The 27,831-nt window shown below is 40.0% G+C and overlaps 1 protein-coding gene across 1 annotated transcript in view; it reads left to right on the plus strand.

The window, feature by feature from the left end:
* Positions 1-27,831, plus strand: part of MCF2L (MCF.2 cell line derived transforming sequence like) — a 316,624-nt gene that overhangs the window by 114,077 nt on the left and 174,716 nt on the right. The window contains exon 2 of the mRNA XM_088458539.1: positions 22,432-22,570. Coding sequence (XP_088314665.1) covers positions 22,432-22,570 — 139 coding nt within the window. The remainder of the gene's footprint in view (positions 1-22,431; positions 22,571-27,831) is intronic.

A 27,831-nucleotide genomic window follows, 5' to 3' on the forward strand; every position in this document is an offset into this window, starting at 1 on the left:
ATTGTACACATTTGCAGTTGCACTAGAAAATATTGCTGGGTAACCAGGGGCTATACCGAAATTAATTTATATATATATATATATATATATATATATATATATATATATATATATATATATATATATATATATATATATATATAAAATGTGTGTGTGTGTATATATAATACACACATTCAATTAAATGTATTTAAATATTTAAGTAGATTAAATTATACTATTGATGGTAGAACTTTATATATGGCACATTACTCTACCATTGTGATCCTGTCTAAAGCTGACTACACACCATACGATGGTGTGGGCTATGTAACGATACATCACGCATGCCATACACACTGCACAATCCGGCATATGACCACACGTTGTATTATTACATACTGCATGATTATAGCATCGCGTTGTTCAACGCATCGTCCCATGTGCCCGTGACAGACAGAAGAGGCGTACACTTTATAAGATGTCTATAATACACACATCGGAACAATATATTATACGATATATATCGTATAGTGCAGTGGTTCTCAAACTCGGTCCTCGTGACCCCAAACAGGTCACGTTTTCCAGGTCACCTAGCAAGTGCACAGGTGTATTCATTACTCACTGACACGTTTTAAAAGATCCACAGGTGGAGCTAATTATTTCACTTGTGATTCTGTGAGTGGAAATGGAAAACATGTACTGTCTGATTCCCGGAAGACCCAGTTTGAGAACCTTTGGTACAGTGCAGAGGTTCCCATACTCCGCCATTAGTTCCTCTGTCAATTTGATTGCATCATCTGGACTCAAGCATAGATATAATTAAAACCTGGACTGTAATTAGTGTTCTCTATAGAACCGGCACCGGGCAGAGCGCCGGACCTAGAGAAAGGGTACATCAGCGTGCGTCCAAAAAGGGGGCATGGTCTATGAAAATGGGGCATGTCTTTAAGACGCGTCCCTTTTTGTCACTCTTGGGAGTCTGCCCGACACTTATGGACATGCCAGGCTGCCCCCAATCGCTTCTGTCAGTGTAATGTATGCTGGGCGCATGCGCCTGGCATCCATTCACTGGCGGTGACCTCTACACCACAGTTTTCCCCACCCGCGGGACACTGCGACCCGCGGGTAGGGACGGCACCTGCAAGCTGTTTCTGCGGGGCGCCACACCAGAGGGCGGGTGCTTTTTGCCCTTTGGAAATAGGGCAGGGCACTGGAAGGCTATGTAATGGCAGCGTTTGGGAACCTCTGGTATAGTGTGTACTCAACTTTTAGAGTGCCAGGATCATTGTTACTAGCCTGTGATAAGTTATGAATTCTCTGCAAAAAGGACAAAGTACTCTTTGCTGGGGCACTCTTCCTGCCTAAAATATATAAAACTTAACATTTATTTGTATGCATTAAAAAAATGTTCATATATGGATCATTAACTGTGACCAAACAGAAGTAAATCGCAAACAACGATCCCAGCTGTCCAACATGAGAGGGACCAATGTCTGTGTACTAAATCTTAATAACTAAAATTAGGAGTACAGGTTGAGTCTCCCATATCCAAAATGCTTGGAACCAGGGGTATTTTGGATATCGGAATATTCCATATTTTGTAATATTTGCATACCATAATGAAAAATCTTGGGAATGTGACCCAAATCTAAACACAAAATGCTTTTATGTTTCATATACACCTTATATACATAGCCTGAAGGTAATTTTATACTTTGTTTAATAATTTTGTGCCTTAAACAAAGTTTGTGTAAATTGATCCATCAAAAAGCAAAAGTTTCACTATATCAGTCATGCTAAAAAAAATAATCCGTATTTTGGAATATTTGGATATGGGAGACTCAACCTGTAATCCCTTTTGATTGTTGACAACTGCTTAAATTATTTTGCCTTGGTCCATGATTGATGATCATGATATTGTTTTAAATTATCTGAATAATTTCAGTTATTAACGTTTATTAGTATGCATAAGTGTACTAAATCTTAAGTTTCATATATTTAAAGGTAGGAAGATTGCCCCAGCAAAGAGAGTGCTTTGTCCTTTTTAAGAATATATATGACTATTTTACTCTCATGGGAGCACCTCCAGTGGATTACTTTCATTACATAATATGGGCTTAATTGTTATAACCACTTTTGGATATACCTACCAATATCTCTCTAATTGAGTGTGCACGCCAGTGCTTAATGTATCCCCTTTCCCCTCTCCCTGGAACATGTGCTAAGTTATGAATGCTGAAAGCCTATACTGTATCATTAATTAAAAAAGTAAGAAATATTGTTGCTTGTTTAGTTTATGTAGATAGACGTGTGAGTATCAGTCCGTGAAAATGTCTCCACTGTAAAGTTCCTGGAAATTAAGACACGGATGTAAAACGGGTTTTTCTCCTTTACTAATATTCCAATATGATCCTCTGTGGAAGCTAAACTGCTCTTCAGTCTTGGCGTTAGATTTGCACCATAGTGTGTCGACCATCTAAGCATTGGACTGTGTCTTTTTCTCGCAAAAATCTTAAAAGGACTGAGATATTATTCAATGTGCTAAAACATGTCAGTGTTTGGATATTTATCCACTGAATAAATGGATTAATAGAAAAAAGGATCGTGATTAATACTACTATTGCTTTGAATTTCCAGCAGCTCTGCAACTAACCAGGATCAGCAGAAAGCTGACTTTTTTGAAATCTATTTACTTGCTTGTAAATGTATGGTCGTTGCATATGTGGAAGCAACTAACCACCAATTGATGGTATTATATCAATGGTGTTTCATTTTAACATTTAGAGCAGTCTAAATTTATTGTCACTTGGGTCAGGCGAATGAGTATATAATATAAATATATATATATATATGTCTGCTCTATGTGTATAAAATATATACATTTTTATTGTTTTTTCTTTTTTATTTTTATATTGGCCATTTTTACTTTTATTAAAATTGTATTAATAAATATGTATATTCCAAATTGAATTTATTGTGTAGATAATCCAGTTTATTGCGTTTGACTGGAAATATAGTATTTAATATGTACATTGTAATAACAAGTGAGTGTAAGAGTCCAATCTAAAGTAGGAGACTGTTCCTTGGATTCTGCATTTTCTAGTGTTTCTGTAAACGCATTTATATAGGTGTCCATATGCAAGCGTCTCCTTGTCACCCAGTGCCACGTGTTTTTGTTATACAGATGAAACAGTCTTACAGTATATTCTCACCAGCATGTACAGCATGTATGTGAAGAAAATACTACTGTATTTGTACAAGAATCTAACCTTGTGCCTCCATTTTCGTATGTTACTGTTAGATCATTCTGATGTTATACAGTGTTATTTATTTATTTTTTTGCAAAACTTTCATCTTTTGTTTTGTGATCTATGTATAAAATATTGCATATAGATGTATCCTCATACATCCTGATCCTAGCTACTTCCCAATGTACTATATATACCAGAGCCGTAACTAGACTTTTTGGTGCCCTGTGCCAGAAAGAACATTGGCGCCCCCCTCATTTTTCAAAGGGACATAATGCACCCAAAAAAAGGGCCATGGCTTCATGGGGAAGGGCCAGGGAAGAGATAGGAGAGGCCAGGAGATGCTGGGGATGAAATAAGAGGAAGCTACAAGCAAGAATGGTAATAAACAGAATTTTGACAGGCCCAAACAGCGCCCCCTGACCTGTGGTGCCCTGTGCGATGGCACCGGCTGCACTACCCTAGCTAAGGCCCTGATATATACTGTGTGTATATATATATATATATATATATATATATATATATATATATATATATATATATATCCCCGCTCACATTGTGGCAGTCTGGCTCACAATCATCACCACACTTTTTTATTCTCCCTGATATCTTTACAAATGAGCATTACGCCTGCATTAATCCTCCAACTCCCTCTCCACTCACGTCACCTAAGAGGTATGATTTCCCTTCAGCACTGTGACTAAATTAAGGGATTTGCACACTAGCACCTGTCTTCCTCTCTGTTTGTGTTTACCAGACAGCTACATCCTGCATTCCCAAGGCTTCTACTAACACCCACATTTATACAGGGCGAATTTGCATCTGTCATTGTTTCATGTATAAAAGCACACCCCTGAGGCGCAGACCATTAGAATTGTATTTGCAACAAGAAGGTCACGGGACCTCGCCATTAGGGTGTACTGCCACCCCTACAGTGAGCGCTTGGTGCTCCTTTTTAGGTTACAGTATAAAATATTGCATACAGATGTATCCTCATACATCCTGACTGCCGGGATCCTGACTACATATACAGTACTGTACTATATATAGTGCTGTATTTTATTTAAATGTTAACTGTATGATTATGTGTAGGATCATGTTACAGCGAGTTTACTAATCAGGTCTGGTCATGGGGACAACCAATAGGACAGCAGACAATGATTCACTGGTGCAGACTGAGAAATATGACACACAGTACACAGCTTTAAGTTAAATGTGTTCACTTATGCTATTACTGTGAACTCATTATATATAGAAATGTTTGTGAACATAACTGACCAAGGTACTATGTGGATTTGGGATGCAAAGCTTTGTTCCTTTCCCTTTCATTAGCAGCAATGGCAGCTTCTCAAAGATCATGATCCCTCAATGTACAGTGCTACATATTATGTTGGTGCTTTATAAATAAAAGGACAAATGTATCCATCCATTTAATCAATGGATAGAAATTTTGCTTTTACAAGTGAACTTCTGTTTGTATACCTCCCAATATTTTAAATCCAAGAACGGGGACAGGAGGTGGGTCACGGGCATGGTCACATCCTCTCCTCCAAACACCCATTCATTGTCGTTCTGCTATGCACAGCAATATTAGACAAGACACCTCCCAACTTTTCCACCCATGGAACAAGCTGTCCCAATTAGGCCGGTTGTAATTAAAACCTCAAATTGGGACTGTCTGAGAATTCCAAGATCACAATTCTGCCATAAAGAAAAGATACCAAGGGGGTAGGGGGAGATTCCACACAGGAGTAAGTTAATCACTTCAAAGAGGTTGTTCCATATGAAGAAATTAGAATGGTAATGATAAAGTGCAAACAATATGTGATATTTAGAAAACAATTAATGTGTGTTGGCAGTACTCCCCAAGGTTTTTGGTATACGATGTATACAGATTGAGCGAGTTTTGCAAAGGGCAAGAAAACCAAAAGGAAAAACCTTTTTTGGTGACCGAAAAATATGATTATACGAGTATTTGGTGATATGAGAATATTAAGTCTAATATTTATTTGTAATTACTAGTTTAAAATACAGGGGGAGTTATAACTCCAAGTGTGAGTGACATTCCTCATTATGAACACACAGAAAGGACAACAATTTATCCAAAATTGGTCATATTAACTTACACAGAAAAATAGCTCATACTATTTTGTATAACGTGGTAAGTAATCGATATTAGGGGAGAAATATTGGTTCACAAAATCGGACAACATAAATCTGTGGAATAGAGCATGAAATATATGGCTACTTAAGCCATTGTGATCTACAGGTACATATATTAAATATCATTGGTCAATATCTCTTCATGGGAATGCACTAAAAATATACATTACAACAGTTCTAGTGGACATACATGTGAATGTAGCCTATCTTGTAAATACTACATACTTGCCTAGTTTTGAAAAAAAAAAAAACACAATTCAGGGAGATTGTGAAAGCAACAATTATGAGCTCGGCGGTAAAGCAGACGTGTACTACTACACCTGAGGGGCGTGTCGTAAAACTGACATATCCAAATGTAAACAAGCCCCAAAGCAGTTAGTAAGATCTACTTGTTAATACTTTTCAAGAAATACATGTAGCCATAGGGATCATTGTGCCTTATAACCAATGCAGGGAGAGGATACTAATGATCCCATTTGAATAAATGTATATTGTTTTATATAAAAAAGCTTAATAATGTAGGTAAGCTGCAATTAGGGAGATTAACAGACTCTTCAGGGAGTCAAGGAGATTGTTACGATTTCAGGGAGTCTCCTTGACAATCACGGAGAGTTGGCAAGTATGAAATACTATAGGCAGAGAAATCAGAGCTTAATCACACTCCCTCACCATAAAATTGTGTGTGCTATGAGAATATAAATAGTAGTCCGTTTCTTGTACTGGAATAGATAGAATTTATATAGAGGATTGGTGTCCAAATTCAGTGAATACCCTACAGGTTATGAAAAGCGTAAAAAAAAATGGGTGTAATCATGATTATTCTGCGGCCTCATATTATAAATTAAACACATCTAAAATGGAAGTATTAGCATTAAATGTTCCACCCCAGCTCCTGTATTCCCTTAAATATCACTATAAATTATACAAGAAAAAAAGGTTTGTGTGTGACTTGCGCTTACAAACCGGCAGCTGGGGTACAACCCAAAGGATCACCAACCCTTTTTCACACAATACATATATAACAAAAAGAGGGAAGGCCACCCAGCGCTGATCTAAAGGAAACAGTCAAATATATTAGGCAAACATACAAGAAATCTGTAGTGATGAAAATTTAAACACTAATCGGAACGGATGTACTCCAAGTATGATTCCTTTTAGAGGATGAATGCTCACCTAACCATAGTGAGATGAAATCACATAAAGGTATCTTTCAGATCCTCCTTTATTTTTCCAACACCGTCTCTCTCTTCCCTTTATTCTGTGCTTCACAGAGGACCTCCAACATAAATTATAAGAGATGGACTCTCATAGTGTAAGACAGCACTGATATTTAATTTTCAAACGAATATATAAAACACTTGACATATAAACAAACAGCAAATAAATTTAAAAATGACCCCCTTCGGGGATACTGCATACCAGAATGGGCCTAGAGGTAGGCACTGAAAAAGCATGGGAGGATCGATGTTGTCCCGGGTAGATCTTTTCCCAAGTATTGACAGCAAACATCCCTCTTAGGTCCAGCCAGGCAGCAGCAGTCTCCCCCACACCACTGACGCGTTTCGGAACGATGTTCCTTCCTCAAGGTGTATGGGGGAAATGAATTGCAAACCTCCTTTTATTCAAGTGTCACAGTCATGTGACCATCATCAGTACATGCACCTGTGACTCGTCTTCCATCAATAATATATATATATATATATATAAAAACATATCCCAAATGAAATATCTGATACATAAAAAGAGATCAAATCCATACTAATAAATAATTAAAAACAATTAATACATTTGATAACAAAAAAGTCCACCTTTATGTATCTATCCCCCGTTCGGTAAACAATAAAAAATGGTCTGAGATCCTCTAATTAGTAGATAATAATCCATAGATATATAGGCTCCATACAGATCCAGTCCTGATCTTTCTAATACATTGATCCTCTATATACTTAGAGGACTTATTTTGTCCGTAATCTTATTTCCGGTTGGCCACAATGTATTCCCGGAATGACCACTTCCTGGAATACATTGTAGCCAACCGGAAATAAGATTATCTGAGAGATACCTCTATGTGATTTCATCTCACTATGGTTAGGTGAGCATTCATCCTCTAAAAGGAATCATATTTGGAGTACATCCGTTCCGATTAGTGTTGAAATTTTCATCACTACGGATTTCTTGTATGTTTGCCTAATATATTTGACTGTTTCCTTTAGATCAGCGCTGGGTGGCCTTCCCTCTTTTTGTTATATATGTATCACTATAATTATAATTGGCAATCACTGTCTCTCCCTTATTTGGGTATCTCTTTGTCAGCTAAAGAAGACACTCTTCTTGAATATAATTATGGCCCCCTTTTGAATCAATTTATTGCTTCACAAAGAATTGGATGAACTATGAGGTTTCCTGGATGGGGCAGAATGGCATCCATCAAGATGACACTTCTTCCTAAACTCATGTATTTATTTAGGTCAATTCATAGGACCCTCCCTCCCTCATGGTTAAATAGATTGCTGAATAAATTTATTTGGAATAATAAGAGAGCCAGACTCACTAAGAAATATCTAATGATGTCTAGATCATCTGGGGGCTTGGCTTACCCCAATCTAGCACTCTACCAAGCTGCGTGCTTGGTCGATCAGCTTAGTGATTGGTCGAATGTTCTTAACCCTAAACCCTGGGTTAGGCTGGAAAGTGATATTTTAGGCAAATTCCCCCTTTGCGACTTACTCTGGATTCCATCCAGTTCTAGAGTCTCTTTAAAATCTATGTCCAGGGGACACTAGCTTCTCTCAAAGCGTGGGATAGCCTATCTGCTTTTCTACAATTTAACCTGCCATCTTTCTACCTTTCTATTCAAGGTTTATCATATTTAATCCCAAATCTAAACCTGCTCCCCTGGCACCACAATGGTATCCGTACCCTCCGTGACCTCTTTATAAATAATACCTTCCTTTCTTTCGTCCAATTACAGGCTAGCTTCTCCATCCCCTCTAGAGATTTTAATAAATTCCTTCAAGTCCTTCAACTGGTTTCAATCCTTTCCACACTTAGGGCCTGATTCAGAGCCGGACGCTATTTGCGCTCGCTCGTTCAGAAAAAGGGTCCGGATATTTAAATAGAGCGCTCGCTCTTTGCGGTCTGTTGACGCCTCTGTCTGAATGAGCGAACGAAACATGCGCTCGCTATTTTTTAAAAAACGCCCCCTGGCTGCTCGCATTCCTACGTCATCTCCGCTATTTATTATATTAATCGAGTACATCGAAAGGCGTATGAACTGCTCGCAGTGCTTGTGGTAGGATTTTCCTACCGCAATCATGCGAGCAGTTCAGGCTAAAAGACAACCAAGCGACGTGGTCGATGACGCTGCTTTGTTAATTATGCACACCCTTAAAACGTCCGTTTTGACCGTTTGGCATGCCTGCGTTCAGATCTCCACTCCCCGTTTTCAAGCACCTTCCCCTGTTACCACCCACAAACGCCTCATTCTGTCACTCAAATTAGCAGGCATTCGCTATTTTGCGAGCACACAATTTCCGACCGCAATGAATGGTTCGCGCATGCGTATTACAACCCATACGCATGCGCAGTTGTGTGAACATCGCTCAGAGCGAACGAGCGGCCGCTTACGAGCGGCTCTGAATCAGGCCCTTAGTAGGCTCGACGGGTATGATTCCTCCCCATGTTTTTTCACGTATATCTTCAATCTCTCGCAAAGGAAGTATATCTTTTTGGTACTCTCTCATACTTACAGCGGAAGAACCAGATAAGTCACCAGCCATTATTAAATGGGAATACCACCTAAATATATGTTTAGACTCACATGTATGGTCCCAACTTTTCTGTATTTAAAACATCTAGATGTATTTAACATATTGAAATGTATATGAAATTGCTCTATCGCATTATTTTGACCCCCGATAGATACACAAAATAATTGTCCTTCCCAATCTAATTTGTGTTGTCGTGCATGTGGTCAAATTGGTGAGATTTTTCATATTTTCTGGAATTGCCCTACTATACACCCCCTTTGGCTGGAGGTAGAGGATTTGATCCTGAAGGATACCGGTCTGCGGCTGTCTCTGCACCCCTCCACTGCTCTCTTACATATATTCCAGGATGATGTCCCAGTTCACCACAGATATTTTATAAGTCATGTACTTATTGCTACCAGGGCAGCTATTGCTCAGTTCTGGAAGCAGGATAAACCTCCCCCCCTTTCTTTGATTAAAGTCCAAAATAAATTATAGTTTCCGGATGGAAAACTTTGAACTGCCCCTATTCTTCTTCCGCTAACTCACCAATGATAAATTCATGCCAGCTGAACCACTTTATCACGGTGGGTCCATGCCTTCCAATAACCACACATTGATATTTCAAGATTTTGATATGTTCTGTATTTTGGTTTGTCTATTGAAGTTGTGGAGTGTTCTCTACTATTTGTGTATGTCATACACTGATTTTGAGTTGTTTTCTGGTTTAATGTGATGTTTTGATTTTTTTGATTGATATTTGCCTGTATCTCCCCATGTTTTTTTTTCCATTTTCTTTTTTTCTGTACCCCTTCTTTTTTGTTTGCAAAAAAAACCGAATAAAAATTATTGTTCAAAAAATGGGTGTAGGATTTGCAGGCAGCTATGTTTATTGGAACACTTTCTAATTTCCAATAAATGTACTTACTATTACCACAAAGAAATCCCTTTTTTTTTCATCAACAGTAAACACAATTGCGAGATCTTTTTACTGTGCACCACAAAAGATATAAACTTAAAGCCTGTATCCGTAGGAGGTCTCATTTAATTGTATAACTTATTAATGCATAGGCATCATACATATTGAGAAGAAAGATATATGAAAGGATACCATAAAAAAGATTTTTATATATATATATATATATATATATATATATGTGTATGTATATGCGTGTGTGTATGTATATATATATATATATATATATATATATATATATATATATATATATAGAAAACATGTTGAGCTAACATGCAACATAATAGAAAGACCATTTGTTATGGGGAAGTTGCTCTGCTTCAGGGACTTATAATCTTGGCAAAATCAATAAAGAAATATATATATACAAATGATGGAAGAAAACAAAAGAAAATCTTCTATAATCTGCAAAAGATCTAGGATTTGGGAGAGTATGCATACTTCAACAGGACAGTGACAAATAAATGTAATGTGCAATTTGCTGATCCTTAGGGAAACTATCTGCCTGTGCCATGCCCCAGGACTGCAGCTAGAAGGACCACATTAGGTAAATCTGCTCCTTGGTGGTAGTGCAGTCAGAGAAAAAGCTTTTCAGCTGTTTTTCTATTTGACATCGCAGAGTAATTTGTGGTGATCAGTGGTATTTTCATTCCATGATTTTATATATATATATATATATATATATATATAGAAAAGAAAATGTTGAAAATGCCAAAGGGGGTGAATATTTTTATGGCCACTGTAAGTGGGTGAAAAGATAAGGAAATCCAATGAGCAGCTCTTATAAAGCATAATTACATTGAATGTGTTTTTGTTTCCTTCTCTGAGATGTTTAAGAATAAATTCAGGGAAGCTATTGTGCAGAATTTGTTTGACTGATCTACAGTTTTGCTGCTTGAAGCTGTATTTGGGGGGTATGGCCAGGGGCGTATCTATAATGGGTGTTACTGTAGGTGTGCGGTGTACACGGGCCCCCTGCACCCATTTTATCTAAAACGTACCTCTCCGAGATCCCGCATCATGTGTCTCAGCACCACTCAAAATGCCGTAAAATGGCCACCGCGGCCATTTTTCTGGTGTCATGCGAAATGTGGAATTCACCGAGAAAATTTAATTTCCCCGGCGACCTGCGCATGCGTAGTAGACTCTGGGCACACACTAGTGCCCAGAGTCTTCTGATGCTGCGGTGGCCGCCCAGACGCATCAGTTGGATGCAGGCCGCCAAGGAGAGAGGAGGGGGCCCTGGACGGGGAATGCACACGGGCCCCCTCCTCTCTTAAGATGCCCCTGGGTATGGCCTTCTGCTTGTGTGTACCTTAGTGTGTTTGATAAAACTCCACACTTTGCTTGTTGGTTGGATAATTCTGATCTCTGAATGACATACAGTAACTGTGGGTGTCAGAGGAAATTGCTAGCTCTTCTATTTCTTAGAGATTTTTTTTTTTTATTTCAAAGTAAATAACCGACGCCCAGCTATATATGGTTTTATTTCTTCACTGTTATATATTTACTTGTAGCTCAGTCCAAAGTACAATTTTGCTAAAACTGGAACACTTAAACTCATCCATGACATTTAGCGGTAAATTCTATTACATGTGAGGGGGGCCAGTTGCTGTTGTAATGGCATAGAAATGCCGGCAGCAAACTCTCCCACCTATCTTGCCCTGAACTCACTGATTTTTGTATGCAACCCTACAGTGCTGCGAACAAAATTCAGCGCGTCTGGAGCTACATCAATTGCGGCATGTAGCTGCACTTGCCCAGACTCGGTGGGCAAGTTAATTGAATCGACCTCTTCATGTTTTTTTTTATTATATTTACTAAAAAATTATTTAGAGGTTCTAGTCCTGTTTACTAATGCTCTATAATCAGAAACAATGGTAAAACATACTGAGACAAAAATATTGTGTACATTGTTATCTGAGAAATTGCTGCAAATATTAGCTGAGTATATGAGTTGATTCTTGAGCAATATACATTATACTATACCTGTAAGCACAGTGGATTGCAATACAAATAAAGGAAAATCTGCGTCCAGCCCTTTCAGTAATAAGTAGTTTCATATAATCTGTAAAATAATGCAAGATACTATGCAGTTGGCATTTTGTATCAGGCTATCCCAATACATGTACCTTTGGAACATTTAAGGCCGGTACACACTAGACAATGTGCCCGATATGTTGTCCGATGCAGCCGGATCGGACGACATATTGTCTAGTGTGTACCTGTCCTAAAAGTTGTGGGGGCTAGTCCAACCAAGTGGCCACTGTCAGAGCCAACATACCATAAATTAACCCTCTCCACCTGTTAATTATAATTTTAATATCTATTTTACTATCTATTTTAAAAAAAAACAAATTCTGTTTTAAGGCCCCCATACATCAGAGATGGATTGTAGCAATCGTGCAATTTGCAATCGATTGTGTATAAAAATCTTTCCTTTTTCAATCGATTGCAGAATTGCCACAATCGATTGAATAAGGGAAAGAATTTTATACACAATCGATTGCAAATTGCACGATTGCTGCAATCAATCTCTGCTGTATGGGGGCCTTTACATGTGAATGTAACATGAGAACCATGAGCCTATCCTGATCTACTAAGCGCTTTCCATGAGAGCACATTAAATGCTACATATTAGAAGCTGATATTTTCATGTGCAAACTTTTATGCGTGTTGCACACATTCATTTAAACAAAACAAAAAAAGTGCCCATGACAACATAAACCATAATTTCCACTTCAAGTCCATCATTTTTATTGTTTTAGTAATAACCTATAATATCCCCTATTAAGGTAACAACTTTGATATGTGAGAATGGACTGGTTCCAGGTCTGCAAACAGAACGATGATACCAGTAGTGATGAGGGAAGTAAATAATATATTCAAGCTGAAAAGGTAACTTTCTCCCCCCTTAAACATACTAATAACCTCTACATAACATTAATAACCCCAGCAGCCCCATATAAACTCCCCGCCAGTTGTCTAAATCAGGGCCGGATAGGCCTAGGGCTTAAAATGTTCAAGGGCCTACACAGTGAGAGAGGGAGGAGCTGTGATCAGTGCTGTGTGGGCTTGTACCCCCAAACAGCTGTAGTGTCTTTCTAACTACATAAAAATAGAAATACAGTGTTAATACTTTATGGCTATGTGGCCAGCTATGCAGCTAGTCGTCATCATGCTGCCATGTTGATGGGCCTATTTTAATCTGAGAGCTTTAGCTCCATCTGCCGCATTGATAATCTGACCGTGGTCTCAGTATAACATTAACCTTCCTCCACCACTGTCCATTATTATATTAACCTCCCCCCACCAGTGTATATATAACATTGCCCCCCCTCACAAGTTTTCAAATGACATTAAACTTCCATCAACAGTCCCAAGTAACATTAACACCCATATATTAATATTACTCAAAAAATATTAACTGCTCAGTGTAATGCTGTGTAACATGGTCCTCTTTCTGGCTCCGAGAAAGAAGGGGGAGGTGGGACTTGAGTCACATGGAGGTAGAGAGAAGGAGCAAGAAGGTAGAGAAGGAAGAGAAGAGTAACAGAACAGGGTGCTTGGTCATCAGGAAGTTCATCAATGCCTTAGCAGCTTGGTTAGTCCATGCCTGTGTCTGACCCACCCAATCTACAATCTGACCATCCCAGAGTGCATTACTACCTGGCATAACCTGCCCCTGCTGTAAGCCTAGCTGGTGTAGTGACGATGATGTGGGAAAAACCGTTTACTACTCTGTAAATTGAGTGTTCTATCTAATGCTGGGCTACTTTCAAAATACATTACCTAGAGCAATAGAGAACTGTACTTCCAAAGTTTAAGGAGATTTGATTTTAGTGCCTCTGGCAGTGAAGTAATTTTAGAGGAAGAATTTTAGGAGGAAGAAGCTTTTGGAGAAGCAAATTATTTGCCCAGGGTTAGGTGCCTGCTAGATTATGAAGTCACTTCACCTCTGCCAAACTGGAAGTGCTGGCTGCTGTGACTATAACATCATCCAAGTTCCAGAGTATTTAAGGTTTAAATGCATCAGTAATGACAAATGTTTGTGACTCCAGCATGAATAATAAAATAATCAGATTATTTAAATATTTTTTTTTTGATGGACAGCCAAGTTGTTTCTGTGGTTAAGCTTGTATGAGGTGTGGTTATTATCATCCAGGGGTGTGGCCTTTGTCGATCAAAGATGCAGCCTAATGTGTACACGATATTTAAATTTCAATTATTATATAGAGCATTGTTTCCCAAACTCATTCCTCAAGGAGCACCTACAGTGCATGTTTTCCAGGTTTCCTCACAGAATCACAAGTGGAATAATTAGCTCCATCTGCGGATCTTTTTAAATGTACCAGCTAGTAATGACTGCACATGTACACCAACTAGGAAAAATGGATACTATGCACTTAATGCTCCCTGAGGAATGAATTTGGGAAACACTCATATAGAGCAAGCTGTTTAATGAAATTAGTCTCTGCTTAGGTATGTATAAATCAAGGAAAAAATGTCTCTAAAACTAACATAAATGCTTCCTAGAATGTTAAAGCACACACACACACACGCCATACTATCAATATCAGGGCTCCCTAAATTTCTTACAATGAGGTCACTCCCCCATCCTCTTCCAGATGATTTTACAGTACACTGTCGCACCCAGGGCCGTAACTAGACCTTTGTGGGCCTAATAGCAAAATTTGGAAAGGGCCCCCCAGCGCTCCATCAAAGTGACAGTTGGGGGGTGGGGAACAGGACAAAGCGGCTGGGGGTAGGTCAGAAAAGTAGAGGGGTGCGGGCCCTGACAGAGTGGAGGGTGGGATGGGAAAGCCGGAGACTGAGCTGTCATTTACATACAGTGTAAAATCTAATAATAAAAAAAAACATACATTCACACAAGCACACACTAACCTTAAGACGGTTGGCTGCACAGGTTCCAGTGTTGTTGGCTGATCCAGTTCCTTATTGTTCTGCTAAACATGAACTGTAAGCCTAATCCCGCTGTACTCTCTACTGGCACACCGGATCGCCAGCAGCTGCATGTTTCGCCTTCCAGGACTCTATTGCTGGCCATACACTAGTACGACCAGCATAAGATGAAATTCATCTTACGAATTCCCTTGAACTTCCCGGAGCTCCCTGGCAGTCCCGGCCGTACGATTTTGTGCTTATTTCACACACGATTTCCATACAATCTGTCGTACGATCACTCGTCCCTATACGACGGATTTGATACGATTGATCGTGTGCCTCATCAAAAACATGCGATCATAATAGATTTAAATGACGCTGCTCGGATGGTCAGACGCACGATGCATCGCATGCTGAAATACACGGTACGATCAGCATACGATTACGACAGATAATATGGGCTGCACATCTGATCATACGATATATCTATCTGCATTGTATGCTTTATTTAAAAAATCCAATAAAATCTTTGTTTAAAAAACACAGATGCCATACCTTGCAAAACTTGAGATCACTGTATTTTCATGTGTTGTTCAGTTGTCATTTAATATTCTTTGAAGTCCTGTTTTTTGCGGAAATATGCTCTAGCTGACCACACACACAGCGATAGACACCAAGATATGCAAATTGACTCAGAGTCAGCATGTGTGCCCAAGTGATCCGTTTGCCCGAGTATTACAGAATAGTTTTTGGGCTGCCCAAAATCCATTTACCTGGGAGTATGTGCAGTTATCTTACAACCGTCCAGCAGCCCTTGAGATCCATCCATTCAAATAAAGCATTTATATGGCCAAATCTTGCCACTTAATGTTAATGCCCTGTGGAAAGATTAACCCATGTGTGGGCAGCATAAAATAGGCTGCAAGCCTTGTCCTTCAGTTGGAATACTAAGAGGAGACTGCCTTGATCTGGACATAGGGCCTGTTTCAGAGTTCTACGCTAATGCTGCTGCGTCTTTGTACGTAGCTTCTATATGAAAATATGCAGATGTCGCAGACACCGAGGATTGTATTGAGACACCTACCTGCAGCTTTGCAAATCCAAACATCTGGTAACAAAGTTTCAGAATCTGCTGCAATTCATATGATTATTGTGGTTCTGAGTAACCCCCTGACTACTCAGAATAGCTGCGGGAATTAAGACACCAGAGACATTTCTGTTGCGTATGGGATCACAGATGAAGGAAGTGACACCCCCCTGAAATGGTGGTGGCACTGTTATTTTCAGGCTGCGATGGATTATCACTCAGGTCCATATACTGAAAGATAACCATTAAAACCAGTCGTCTGTTTGACTGGTTTGCACGATTTTCGCGCACTATATGGTAGCTTACACAGGGAACTTAAACACCAACATGGATGTTTCAGACCAAATTGCAATAAATCACTGTGTGTTGGGGCTGAAAAAATAACCAGTAACCGATCAACATCAAAACTGCTATTGGACAAGGAGCAGGATCTGACCCAGTGCTTGGTTATCATTTTTTCACACTATTAGGGTCCCAAAGCTAAAGCAGCTGATCAACAAAACTACCACATTTGTGTGTCGCAAAACTGGACATAGATCTAGGGACTCATACTTGGCAGCTGCATGGCCACTGTCATATGTCATTACCTCAACTTTGTCAAACATCTTCCATCCTGATAAGCTCTTAATAGTGTTACATAATAGTTTTTTTTTCCATTTATCACATTGGTGTGTATCCGGGGTTTCTTTAAGGATATCTAGATATATCCATGGTCAGAGGAGCTCTCTCCCGAGTCCTGATCCTAGCGTTCAACCAAACCATTCAACTCACTTTCATAAATAAAGCAAGTTGATAGAGGCAGACACACACCGTACACCTGTTCGTATAGGTTTATATTCCCCCTCTATGTCCACTTCACTTGGATAGTAGGGAATCACATTGCCAGTAACTGATGAGTTCAGGGTACAAACTACAAATACTGAAGGGGATCTATCCACTACTGTACAGGTTTAGTACTGTGCCAGACGCCATGTTTTTGAAGCCCTGAACGTCATTTTGGTCACAATTTTTTGTTCTAGTTAAACGAATCAAGATCAGGACTCGGTAGAGCTTATTTCCCCTTCATGCTAGAAGTGACGTGAGTGAGGGCAGAAGTGCAGTTCCATGCCCATTAAGGCCACCTAAAGAAGAAAGATGTCCCCACCTAAAGAAGTTTTGGTCTCGGTGCCTCGCTACGCTTGCCACAAGGTTATATTCCCCTCTATGCCCACTTGGATGGTAGGGAATGACGCAGGACACTGGCTGATGACGTCAGGGTCCTCTCCGTGAAGGGGATTTAGACATTACCATCAGGACTCAGGAGTGTGTGGTTAGAGGAGGTCACCGTCCCCGTCCGTAAGCTGCAAGAGGGCGTGATTGCGGACACATTTTTATGGTATATTACAGTATGTTTACGGGTTCCATATACTTTACAAAGTAAATTTAAATAGTTTTCTTTATTATTCCCCGGGCTTCATTCATTTACATACTCACATTTACAACAGTGTATCCTTATTTTCCTCTTCCAAATATATTAACTCCTAAATGTACATATTCATGTATGTAGATTCCCTGTGTTCTAGTGTCTGAGCACTGGAACGTGTAGGAAGGGTACTGTAGCATGGTATTACAATATTCTGATCTAGGAGGAAATAAGAGATTAGTGGGAAACAGGAGCACGTACATCAAGTTACTATAATAAATGTGACTACACTGTATAATATGTTAACCACACCCAGGTAACAAGAAGAGCATATGCAAAGTGTACCCCTCGTGAAGCACCTTGCATGCAGTATATATTTGTGAATGATATACAATATCTTATTGTTGAAATAATGCTTTCTACAATCTGAATGAAGTTATCTGTAGGACAGCCCAAAATCATGTGATATGCATTAAACTCCACAGAGCCTTCCAAGCTCGTGATATTCACCAGATATCAGAACATGGGGAGCAGCCTTCAAGACTTTTGAACTTGTCTGGTTTGTTTTTGTCTCTGATGGAAGGAACAGGGCAGCTGGCAGTAAATGCAGAGAAATGCCGTTTTATGCATGTCATCATTCATATAATTTATGTAGAAAGTAGAACGGTTCTAATGGAGTCTGATATGCAGTGCAGGTAAGGAAATAGCACGGATCAGACTTTTCTTTGGGTTTCAGAATGGCACTGAACATGTTAATGTTGTCTTTTATCAGTAGTCCTCAGTGAATAGCTATTTTCCTTACCTGGCATTGTACACATGTGATGTAATGCTTTGCATGAACACACTTTCCAATACTCGTTTGTTTTCCCTGGGAACCTGGAGTGCAAGTTGGTTAGCATAGAACAGTTTGGAACTCAGCATGCTGCCAGAGGTCTGCCTAACCTGCCTTTATACAACAAATGTAATTGCATTTGCAGTGTCAAAAGCTCTTGGCCATGTATAAATTAGTTGAAAAAGGCATGGAAAACGCTTATAGTAATGTCGTTTAGTAGATGCCTGACATAGTATTTGTTACAGTCTTCTAATTTGTATATATAATGAAGCTCCATCTATTCTTTTATTAGCTATTACTTATTCTTCTGTGATAATACTTTTTAAATTTGTTCTGGCACTTTGTTTTTTGCATATAGCTTTTTTGAGTTTAGTACATAGGGGCAGGCTCCCGACCCCCCGGAAAGGCAGGCAAGCCTCCCGGCTGCCGCCTGCCCCCTGCACAACTACTTGAAACCCCCGCAGCGGGGATGCCTGATGACGCGATTCGCGCTGAATCGCGTCATCGTGGCTCCGCCCCCCGCTTTACAATGCCTTTATTTTTGCCATTGTGAAGAGGGGACGGGGCCACGATGACGCGTTCGTGCGCTCACGCCCCTGGTCCCGCCCCCAAAATGTCGTCATAGCCGGCCACACCTCCCCCTCTTTGCTTGCATTCAGCTCCCTCCCGGAAGGAGGGAGCTGAATATCGGCAAGTATGCATAGGGGTCAGATCGTAGTCCCCATTGATAATAATGGGGACTGCGATCTGCAGTGCTAATTAGCACTTTGCCGGAGATTTTTGTGAAATAAATCAGGCAAAGACACACTGTACTCCTGTTCGTATAGGTTTATATTCCCCCTCTATGTCGACTTTACTTGGATAGTAGGGAACGACGTTGGACAGTAACTGATAACCTCAGGGTACAAACTACAAATACTGAAAGGGATATATCCACTACCGTACAGGTTTAGTTCTGTGCCAGACGCCATGTTTTTGAAGAAGTGTGTGGTTAGAGGAGGTTACCGTCACCGTCTGTGAAATCGCCTGCATTGTGCTATTAGTAGATAGGATCGATACATAAAAGTATGCAGAAACTGACATTTTTGCATAATGTTATGTAAAAATCAGCTTGATACATAGGCTCCTATGTCTGTCTGTCTGTCATTACCCAGTCTTTTTTTATTAATGTCTGTTCCCAATTGTAAAGTGCAACGGAATATGCTGCGTTAGAATTGTTAATAAAAATATATATATATATATAATATATATATATCTCAAAAAAACGTGGTGTTTAATAGAGTATCAAGGAAGACATCTTCATATAAAAAGCCATCATGATAATGAAAACATTATACTCATCCATGTAATGTGGACGATTAGCTGCAGCAAATGGAGGCAGTATATGGCCATCACGACGGCCCGTTTCGGTATTTATATAACTTTCATCAAGGGTCAGCTATTGATAATAATGGATACTGCGATCTGCAGTGCTAATTAGCACTTTGCTGGAGATTTTTGTGAAAGCAGGGACACACTGTACTCCTGTTCATATAGGTTTATATTCCCCTTCTATGTCCAATCAAGTAAAAAATAATTATCCTTGCTGTGATGTACTAAATTTAGTTTGCAGGGACAGAGGTAGCGATAATCGCTGTCCCTGCAAATTCCTCCTCCAAATATGCTTTCATGGACCTAAATTGGTTAATGTCACCTGAGGATGGCGTAAACCAAGGGGACCAAACTCTGAAAATCTTTGCTTTTCCGAGTTTCGTACATATGAGTCAGATTGCAGTCCCCATTGATAATAACGACTATTGTGTTCTACAGCTGTAGTTAGCCTTTTGCAGGAAATTTATGCGAAATCTCCTGCATTAGGCTGTTCTTACAGGTTCCAGACTATTGATAAACAGTAAAAAGGTTGACAATGTCTAGATAGACACCAGGGGGTGAATTTACTAAAGTGAGCGTTTTTAGAAGTGAGTTTTAGAAGAGATGTTGCCCATAGCAACCAATCAGATTCTAGCTATTATCTTCTAGAAGATGCTAGTTAAATGTTAAGTAGAATCTGATTGGTTGCTATGGGCAACATCTCTTCTAAAACTCACTTCTCAAAACTCACTTTAGTAAATTTAGATGTTAGACAGTCAATAGGTCAACTGGGACAAAAGGTTGACACACTAAAGGTCGGCATAAGAATGTTGACTGGTACAAATGGTCGACCGGTTTAAAAGGTTGACAAAAAAAATGGTCAACACGTGATTTATTTTTTTATATTTTTTTTTTAGGGTTAGGCACTTACCTCGATGGTTAGGGTTAGGCACTTACCCCGATGGTTAGGGTTAGGCACTTACTCCGACAGTTATGATTAGGTACTAGGAGAGAGGGTTAGGCACTAGAAGGGACGGTTAGGCACCAAGGGGAGTGTTAGGGTGCGGATTACCTTTTTCAACCTTTTGTCTGTCTAACATCTGGTGTCTATCTAGACACTGTCAACTTTTTTACTGTCTATCTCTTAATCCACACCCATTCTTACATAGCAATGATATATATGATTATGCAGAAACTGCAGTTTCTCCATATATTTATGTAAAACCTGCTTGATAAATAGGCCCTATCAGCAGTTTTTTATATAAAATTGTGTAGAAACTGCAGTTTCTGCATACATGTATGTATTGTAGCTATGTACTAATGGCACAATGCAGGAGATTTCACAGAAATCTCCAGCAAAGTGTTAATTAGCGCTGCAGATCGCAATCCCCATTATTATCAATGGGGACTACAATCTGACTCCTATGTACCAAACTCCAAAAAGCAAAGCTTTTCGGAGTTTGGCCCCAGTAGTTTACACTATCTTCAGATGTACAGTAAACTACTCCTACTGTATGGAGGCTAGGAGCTTCCAGCTGACTTCGGAGGCTGATACTGTGCACATGCGCAGTGTCGGCTTCCACGGGAAAAGTTTTTCTGTGAAAGACTTCCACAAATCGCCGGGCATATAACTCAAGGGACAGCGGTTATCGCAACCGCTGTCCCTGCGAGTTCCTCCTGGTACATAGCGAGGATATTTTCATTAAAAATTAAAATATCCCCTGCGAGTTGGAACGATAATAATCGCGGTAGTACCGTGATTATCAGTACATAGACCCCTTAATGTCTTAACACTGGTAACCTGTGTGTCTTCATTTCCTGTGCCTTGTTTTCTGAATAACACATTCACTTGTGCATGCTTCTATTTCATGTTTTGTTTTAGTGATATGTTTGCTACATATTACAAAGTTAATTTTTGGCACATACAAAATGTTTCTTAGATTTTATATAGAAATGTAGGATTCCTGCAACACTATTTAAAAATAAAATGTTACAATAACACCAGTAGTCTGAAAACCACATGATCCTGGAGGTAACTTCTTAACCCACTGCATGGGGATTGCATATTAACTATTTAGTCATGTGCTTCAGAGAACAGACCAAGGCACAGGCAATCTAGCATTAAACCATGTTCATTAATTAAGCTACATTGTCAATAATTTGTTAGTGTAGCCTTTTCCCAATCATAGCCTTCCAGATAGATAATGTTTCTCTCATTTTAAACATCCATTTTAAATACCTTTTAATATGGAAATAAAACGTCACCAATATTCTTTCAAAGCATGATCTCAGAGTTCATTGAGGAGAGGACAGCTGCCTGTTTTTACGGAATATTTCTTTAGGGCAGAGGAATGGTTTTACTTGTGAGGTCGATATTTAGTAAATGAAGGGCACCTCTAGGGAGGTTTGGGACAGGCCATATACCAGAGGCTTTTTATAGAACCGAAAGTTCTTTGAGTTGTTAACACTGCTAGAGGCACAACAACTCTAATCATATACAATTCACAGCAGATGTTCAGATATACCTCTAAAGCGGTGAACACTTTTTTTTTTTCTTTTTTGAATGTATATGTATTTTTTTTAAGCTAAAGGAAAGGTGTTTTACCTTGTCAGACTGTCACGCCAGCCCAGCTGAAACGCATACAAGCCTTGCGTGTAATCTGAAGAAAGGTATTGTGTCCCTCACTGCTTGGCTTCTACTGAAAGCAGAGTTTGGTGCTGTCTTTGTACTTTTCAGACCAACTTGCAGAGAAATAGGTCACTTAGAAGAGGACGGTTATATAGGAGATCTGTCTGCAACAATATGACATTAAACCTCATCTCCTTGCTATGTAAGGATATCTCAGAGTTGTGGCTGCTGCTAAAGAAAAGGACAGGTGTGTTTGTTTGTTTTTTATTTCCTTTATCTTTGTTAAAACATAGGTTGGTTTGTTTTTCTTATATTACCTACTAGTTGTTGCTATAGTGGATTCCCAGTGTAAGCATGGCGACAATAATTATGGGTTAACTTGGAAGCAATGCTACATTAAAAATGTTAGGCAGCACTTATTTTGAAAAATTTAGCAAAATGTTTAATTTTTCTTTAGAGTAGTGGTTAAATTGATAAGTTATATATATATATATATATATATCTATATATATATATATATATATATATATATATATATAAATAAAATCTTACCAATCTATGTATTGTATTGGTGCTGTGGGATCGTTTTTTATTTTTTAATTGCTGCATACCAGAACTATGGAAATTATGATCAGATGTATTGATAACCAAACACCTGAGCTGCTATTGTTATCCATTGGAACAGATGAAAGCTGATCTGTTGATGTGGCTTAGCATGTCCATTAGTGTCCCCAGACTACTGTACCGGTTCAGCCACTCCTACTTCAGGTATTACATGTCATGTGTATATTATGGTTGAATATAACACAATTTCAGGCTGCTAGTTTAGATTAAGCTATGTTTTTTTAACCAGACTCTTCTCTCTGGCTATAGGTACACAGCCAGGTATCCTAAGTACATTCTGGGCCGTCTTTCTTTTTACCCTATTATAATGCTGATTTGCTTGCTACTATTTTTCTAAATTCCTATGTGACAATAAGCATCTAATATCTGGTCACGGGGAAGCAGTCCCTAACTGCAGTAGTTGAAACCTTCTCTGCTTAAACATTGCAAGATAGTCCAGTATAACATGGTCAGAGCTACTTTAATATTATTATAGACACAATTAAGTTGAGTGTAGATTGTGGTAGTAGTTTAGTCAATCTTGCTGCAAGTATGTTCTTGACCATGCGCATGCAACACAGAAATGTCTATGGAGAGAACCAAGTAGCTAGAACTCAGATGAAGAAATAAAAAAGTTCTCCCGTATGAGTACTGTGTTTATATGTGTGTGTGTGTGTGTATAAGATATATATACAGGGCCGGTTCTAGACATTGTGGAGCTGAGGGCGTGCAGAAAGCACGAGCACTTCTGGAAAGGGGGCATGTCCTTTTGGGACACCCCCAATTCATCACAATGTGGGGCGTGCCCGGCACCTACGAAGTGCCCCAAGCTCTCCCCTCATGGCGAATAAGTGTAATTTGCAGTACTGCGCCTTACACAGTATGTCTTACACAGTAATGTAATTTATAACACATTATGCCACACGCAGTAAAGCCCTGTATAACACATTATGCCACACGCAGTAATGCCCTGTATCACACATTATGCCACACGCAGTAATGCCCTGTATAACACATTATGCCACACGCAGTAATGGCCTTTATAACACATTATGCCACACGCAGTAATGCTCTGTATAATACATTGTGCCACACACAGTAATTCCCTTTTTAATACATTATGCCACATGCAGTAATGCCCTTTATAACACATTATGCCACACACAGTAATGCCCTGTATAATACATTGCTACACGCAGTAATGGCCTTTATAACACATTATGCCACACACAGTAATGGCCTTTATAACACATTATGCCACACACAGTAATGGCCTTTATAACACATTATGCCACACGCAGTAATGCCCTGTATAATACATTGTCCGACATACAGTAATTCCCTTTATAATACATTATCCCCAATTCAAATTACACCACACAGTAGTCCCTTATTCATGTTATGACACACAGTGATGTCCCTTTTACACAATGCCCATATTATTGCCCCTTATACACAAGGCCCACAGTAGTAGTACCCCTAATATAATGCCCATAGTAGTAGTGCCCCTAATACAATGCCCACAGTAGTAATGCCCCTTATACACTGACAACAGCAGTGGTGCCCCTTACACAATGGCCCCAGTAGTGGTGCCCCCCATGCAGTGCCCTCATTAGTAGTGCCCGCAGTGGTAATGCCCCCATTGATAATGTCCCCTATAGTAGTGCTCCCATTGATAATGTCCCCTATAGTAGTGCCCCCATTGGTAATGCACCCAATAGTAGAGCGCACAGTAGTAATGCCCCATTAGTAGTTCCCCCAGTAGTAATGCCCCCTATAGTAGTGCCCACAGAAGGAATGCCCCCTATAGTAGTGCCCAAAGTAGTAGTGCCCCCATTAGTAGTGCCCCCAGTAGTAATGCCCCATTAGTAGTGCCCACAGTAGTAATGCCCCCCTATAGAAGTGCCTCCAGTAGTAATGCCCCCTGTTGTAATACCCCCAGTAGTATTGCTTCCCTTTAGTCATGCCCCCTATAGTCGTGCCCCCAGTAGTAATGCCCCCCTATAGCCATGCCCCCAGTAGTAATGCCCCCCTATAGCCATGCCCATGCCATGTCCCCAGTAGTAATGCCCCCTATAGCCACGTCCCCGGTAGTAATGCCATGGCTCCAGTAGTAATAGCCATGGCTCCAGTAGTAATGCCCCTCTATAGCCATGCCCCCAGTAGTAATGCCCCCCTATAGCCATGCCCCCAGTAGTAATGCCCCCCTATAGCCATGCCCCCAGTAGTAATGCCCCCCTATAGCCATGCCCCCAGTAGTAATGCCCCCTATAGCCATGCCCCCAGTAGTAATGCCCCCCTATAGCCATGCCCCCAGTAGTAATGTCCCCTATAGTAATCCCCCCTATAGCCATGCCCCCAGTGCTGGTGCTTCTGAAAAAAAAAAATACAATTAAATTACAAACACAATACTTACCTTAAGCCCTGCTTCTGCTGCTGTCAGGTCCAACCGCGGCTCCACAACGGATGTCATGACGTCCCTCCCATAGTTCTCTCAGAGGGAGCTGGAGCTCAGGAGTGAGCTCCTGCTCTCGGCTGCCACTGCAGGGAGGGAGCTGGATGCCCGCTGATAACCAATATCAGCGGGCGTCTGGCAAATGGAGCTTCCCTGCGGTGGCTAGTGGGCGGCAGCTAGAGAGGGGACTGGCGCTGCATTTTTTTGGGGATTTTCTTTTTTCTTCTGTCCTGGAGACTCAGTGGCGCCCTCTAGGGGCCGGCGCTCAGGGCAACGGCCCTGTTAGCCTGTCCCTAGAACCGCTACTGTGTTAGCCTGTCCCTAGAACCGCCACTGTGTGTGTGTGTATGTGTATATATGTATATGTGTGTATATATATATATATATATATATATATTAGGCCTGTCATATCCCTTCACTCTGGCCGACCTACCCCCCTATCTGCTGTACCCCGCTCTGACGCAGCTCTGCCCCCAGCCCCACAGCGTGCACAACAATCTCGTACCGTTGCTTCGGCCTGCCCCTCTCCCACTCCCATACTTACCCCTGTGGATGATCCTTCTCTTCACTGTATGTTCCGAGTCCTGCTCGTCATCCGCAGCAAAGTGCCCCCGGTCACTTACCTTTTCCCCGCCTGCACTTATCACCAGTGAGGAGTCCATAGCATCTGTGTGGCTAATCCCAGAACAGAGACTTCAGTGCACATGAAGACCGATGTCACCTTTTTTTTTTACTTAAATAAAATATTGCTAGTGCCTGTATATTCTCAACCATGGTACCTAGATAGATGGGGGTACCCTTGTTTGAAAGAGGGGATCACTAGGGAAAACCTCCTCCCCTACAAAAAAAATCATAGAGTTAAGAGATGGGGGAACGTTTCCCCCCAACCTGGTATCCATGAAATCAGGGACACGGGCACCCATTATTGAAAGAGTGGGGTCCCTTTCAAGTGATGGGTCCCTTAGTACTTCAAGTTTGGTAATCACCTATAATCATACCCTTAATTGCACCTTTAAATGTGGGGTTACTCACATATGAAAGAGGTGAGTCCCTTCTTTCAAATGTTGTGGCCCCCTTAGCAGCTATCAAATGAGGATCACCTGTGATCACCAGACAATGTCACACAGCACAGCAGAAAAAAAAGTTTTCCATAGACCGGGGAAAGACCATATTGCCCCCTACTGACCCGCAAACACATGGGGGCACCCTGTCTTGTCTAGGGGAGTCACCTCTTTCAAGTGATGTGCCTCCTTAGTAGTAATTGTCTGGCCATTAGACAATAACTAAAACAGTACACACACAATATAATACAGATTTCTACAGACGGCAAGATAGCAAGCATTCTAAAAAAAAAAAAAAAAGCATTTTCAATTAAAGTGCAGATATTTTTTTTCTTTTTAAACCTACAAATAGAATTCTACTTTTTTTTACTATTTTGGAAAGGTAGATTATTTGCAAAACAAGAACAGCAAAGTATTTCTTTGCGGGGCTTATAAGAAAAAAACCAAACATGTTTACTTTTGGTTTCCTTTCCTGAGATTTCAATAAAAAACATTTTTTTGGCAATTTGTGTTAAATTGTTTTTGACGTGTTAGGATGAGAAAAGAGAGTAATAGAATTTTCTGAAAATACAAAGTATTCTAAAAAAAAAAAAAACAAGGTTATTATGTGTGGGTATCACACAAATAATGGTGATACTGATGTTGCAATGTGACTAACCTCAGAAAATGGCCTCAGCACAAAGGTGAGAAAACCCTCAACAGCATAGGGGTTAAACCTGCACCAAACGTTGGTTAAACTGTCCTTGGTCTTGGAGGATTTCTACTAAACATTTTCATAGGGTGTGACATTCATACCTTAATTTTTATATTTTTCTAAGAGACCAGATGTAAAATTATCCTAAACTTAAAAGAAAATAATTGAAAAACATCCAAGGAACTTTGTAATTAATTTATTTAGGGATGTGCAGGGTTGGATAGGTTCAAATTTTCCCACCAAATTCTGATTTTTTTCCGCCAAAACTCGGGTCTCAGAGGCAAAATGTCATCTTTCATGGACAAACATCATCTTCCATGGACTTTTGTCCAGTAATGATGATGTTTGTCCATGAAAGATGACGTTTTGCCTCTTTCTGAGACCCGATTTTTGGCGGGAAAAATCCAAACTTGGCGGGAAAATTCTAACCTATCCGAGCTTGCACGTCCCTAATTTATTTTATTCAGTTTCTACACATATTGACAATGCGTCCTACGGGACCTGGTCCTTTTTTTAAGTCCCTTTCTGCCTGTAGTGCGTATAAACGCGCTATAGGGTGTATTTTGTGATCACTGGAACAGCAAATAAGCCTGCATACGATGACTGCCTCAACCTTTGCAATAATGTAATATACTATTGGGAGACGGGCACTATATATAGTGGTAAATGTAATAGCCTGTGTATTGCCTTTTAAA

The sequence above is a fragment of the Taudactylus pleione genome, unplaced genomic scaffold, assembly GCF_031769625.1.
Source record: "Taudactylus pleione unplaced genomic scaffold, aTauple2 ptg000041l, whole genome shotgun sequence".
In the NCBI taxonomy this organism is placed as follows: Eukaryota; Metazoa; Chordata; class Amphibia; order Anura; family Myobatrachidae; genus Taudactylus; species Taudactylus pleione.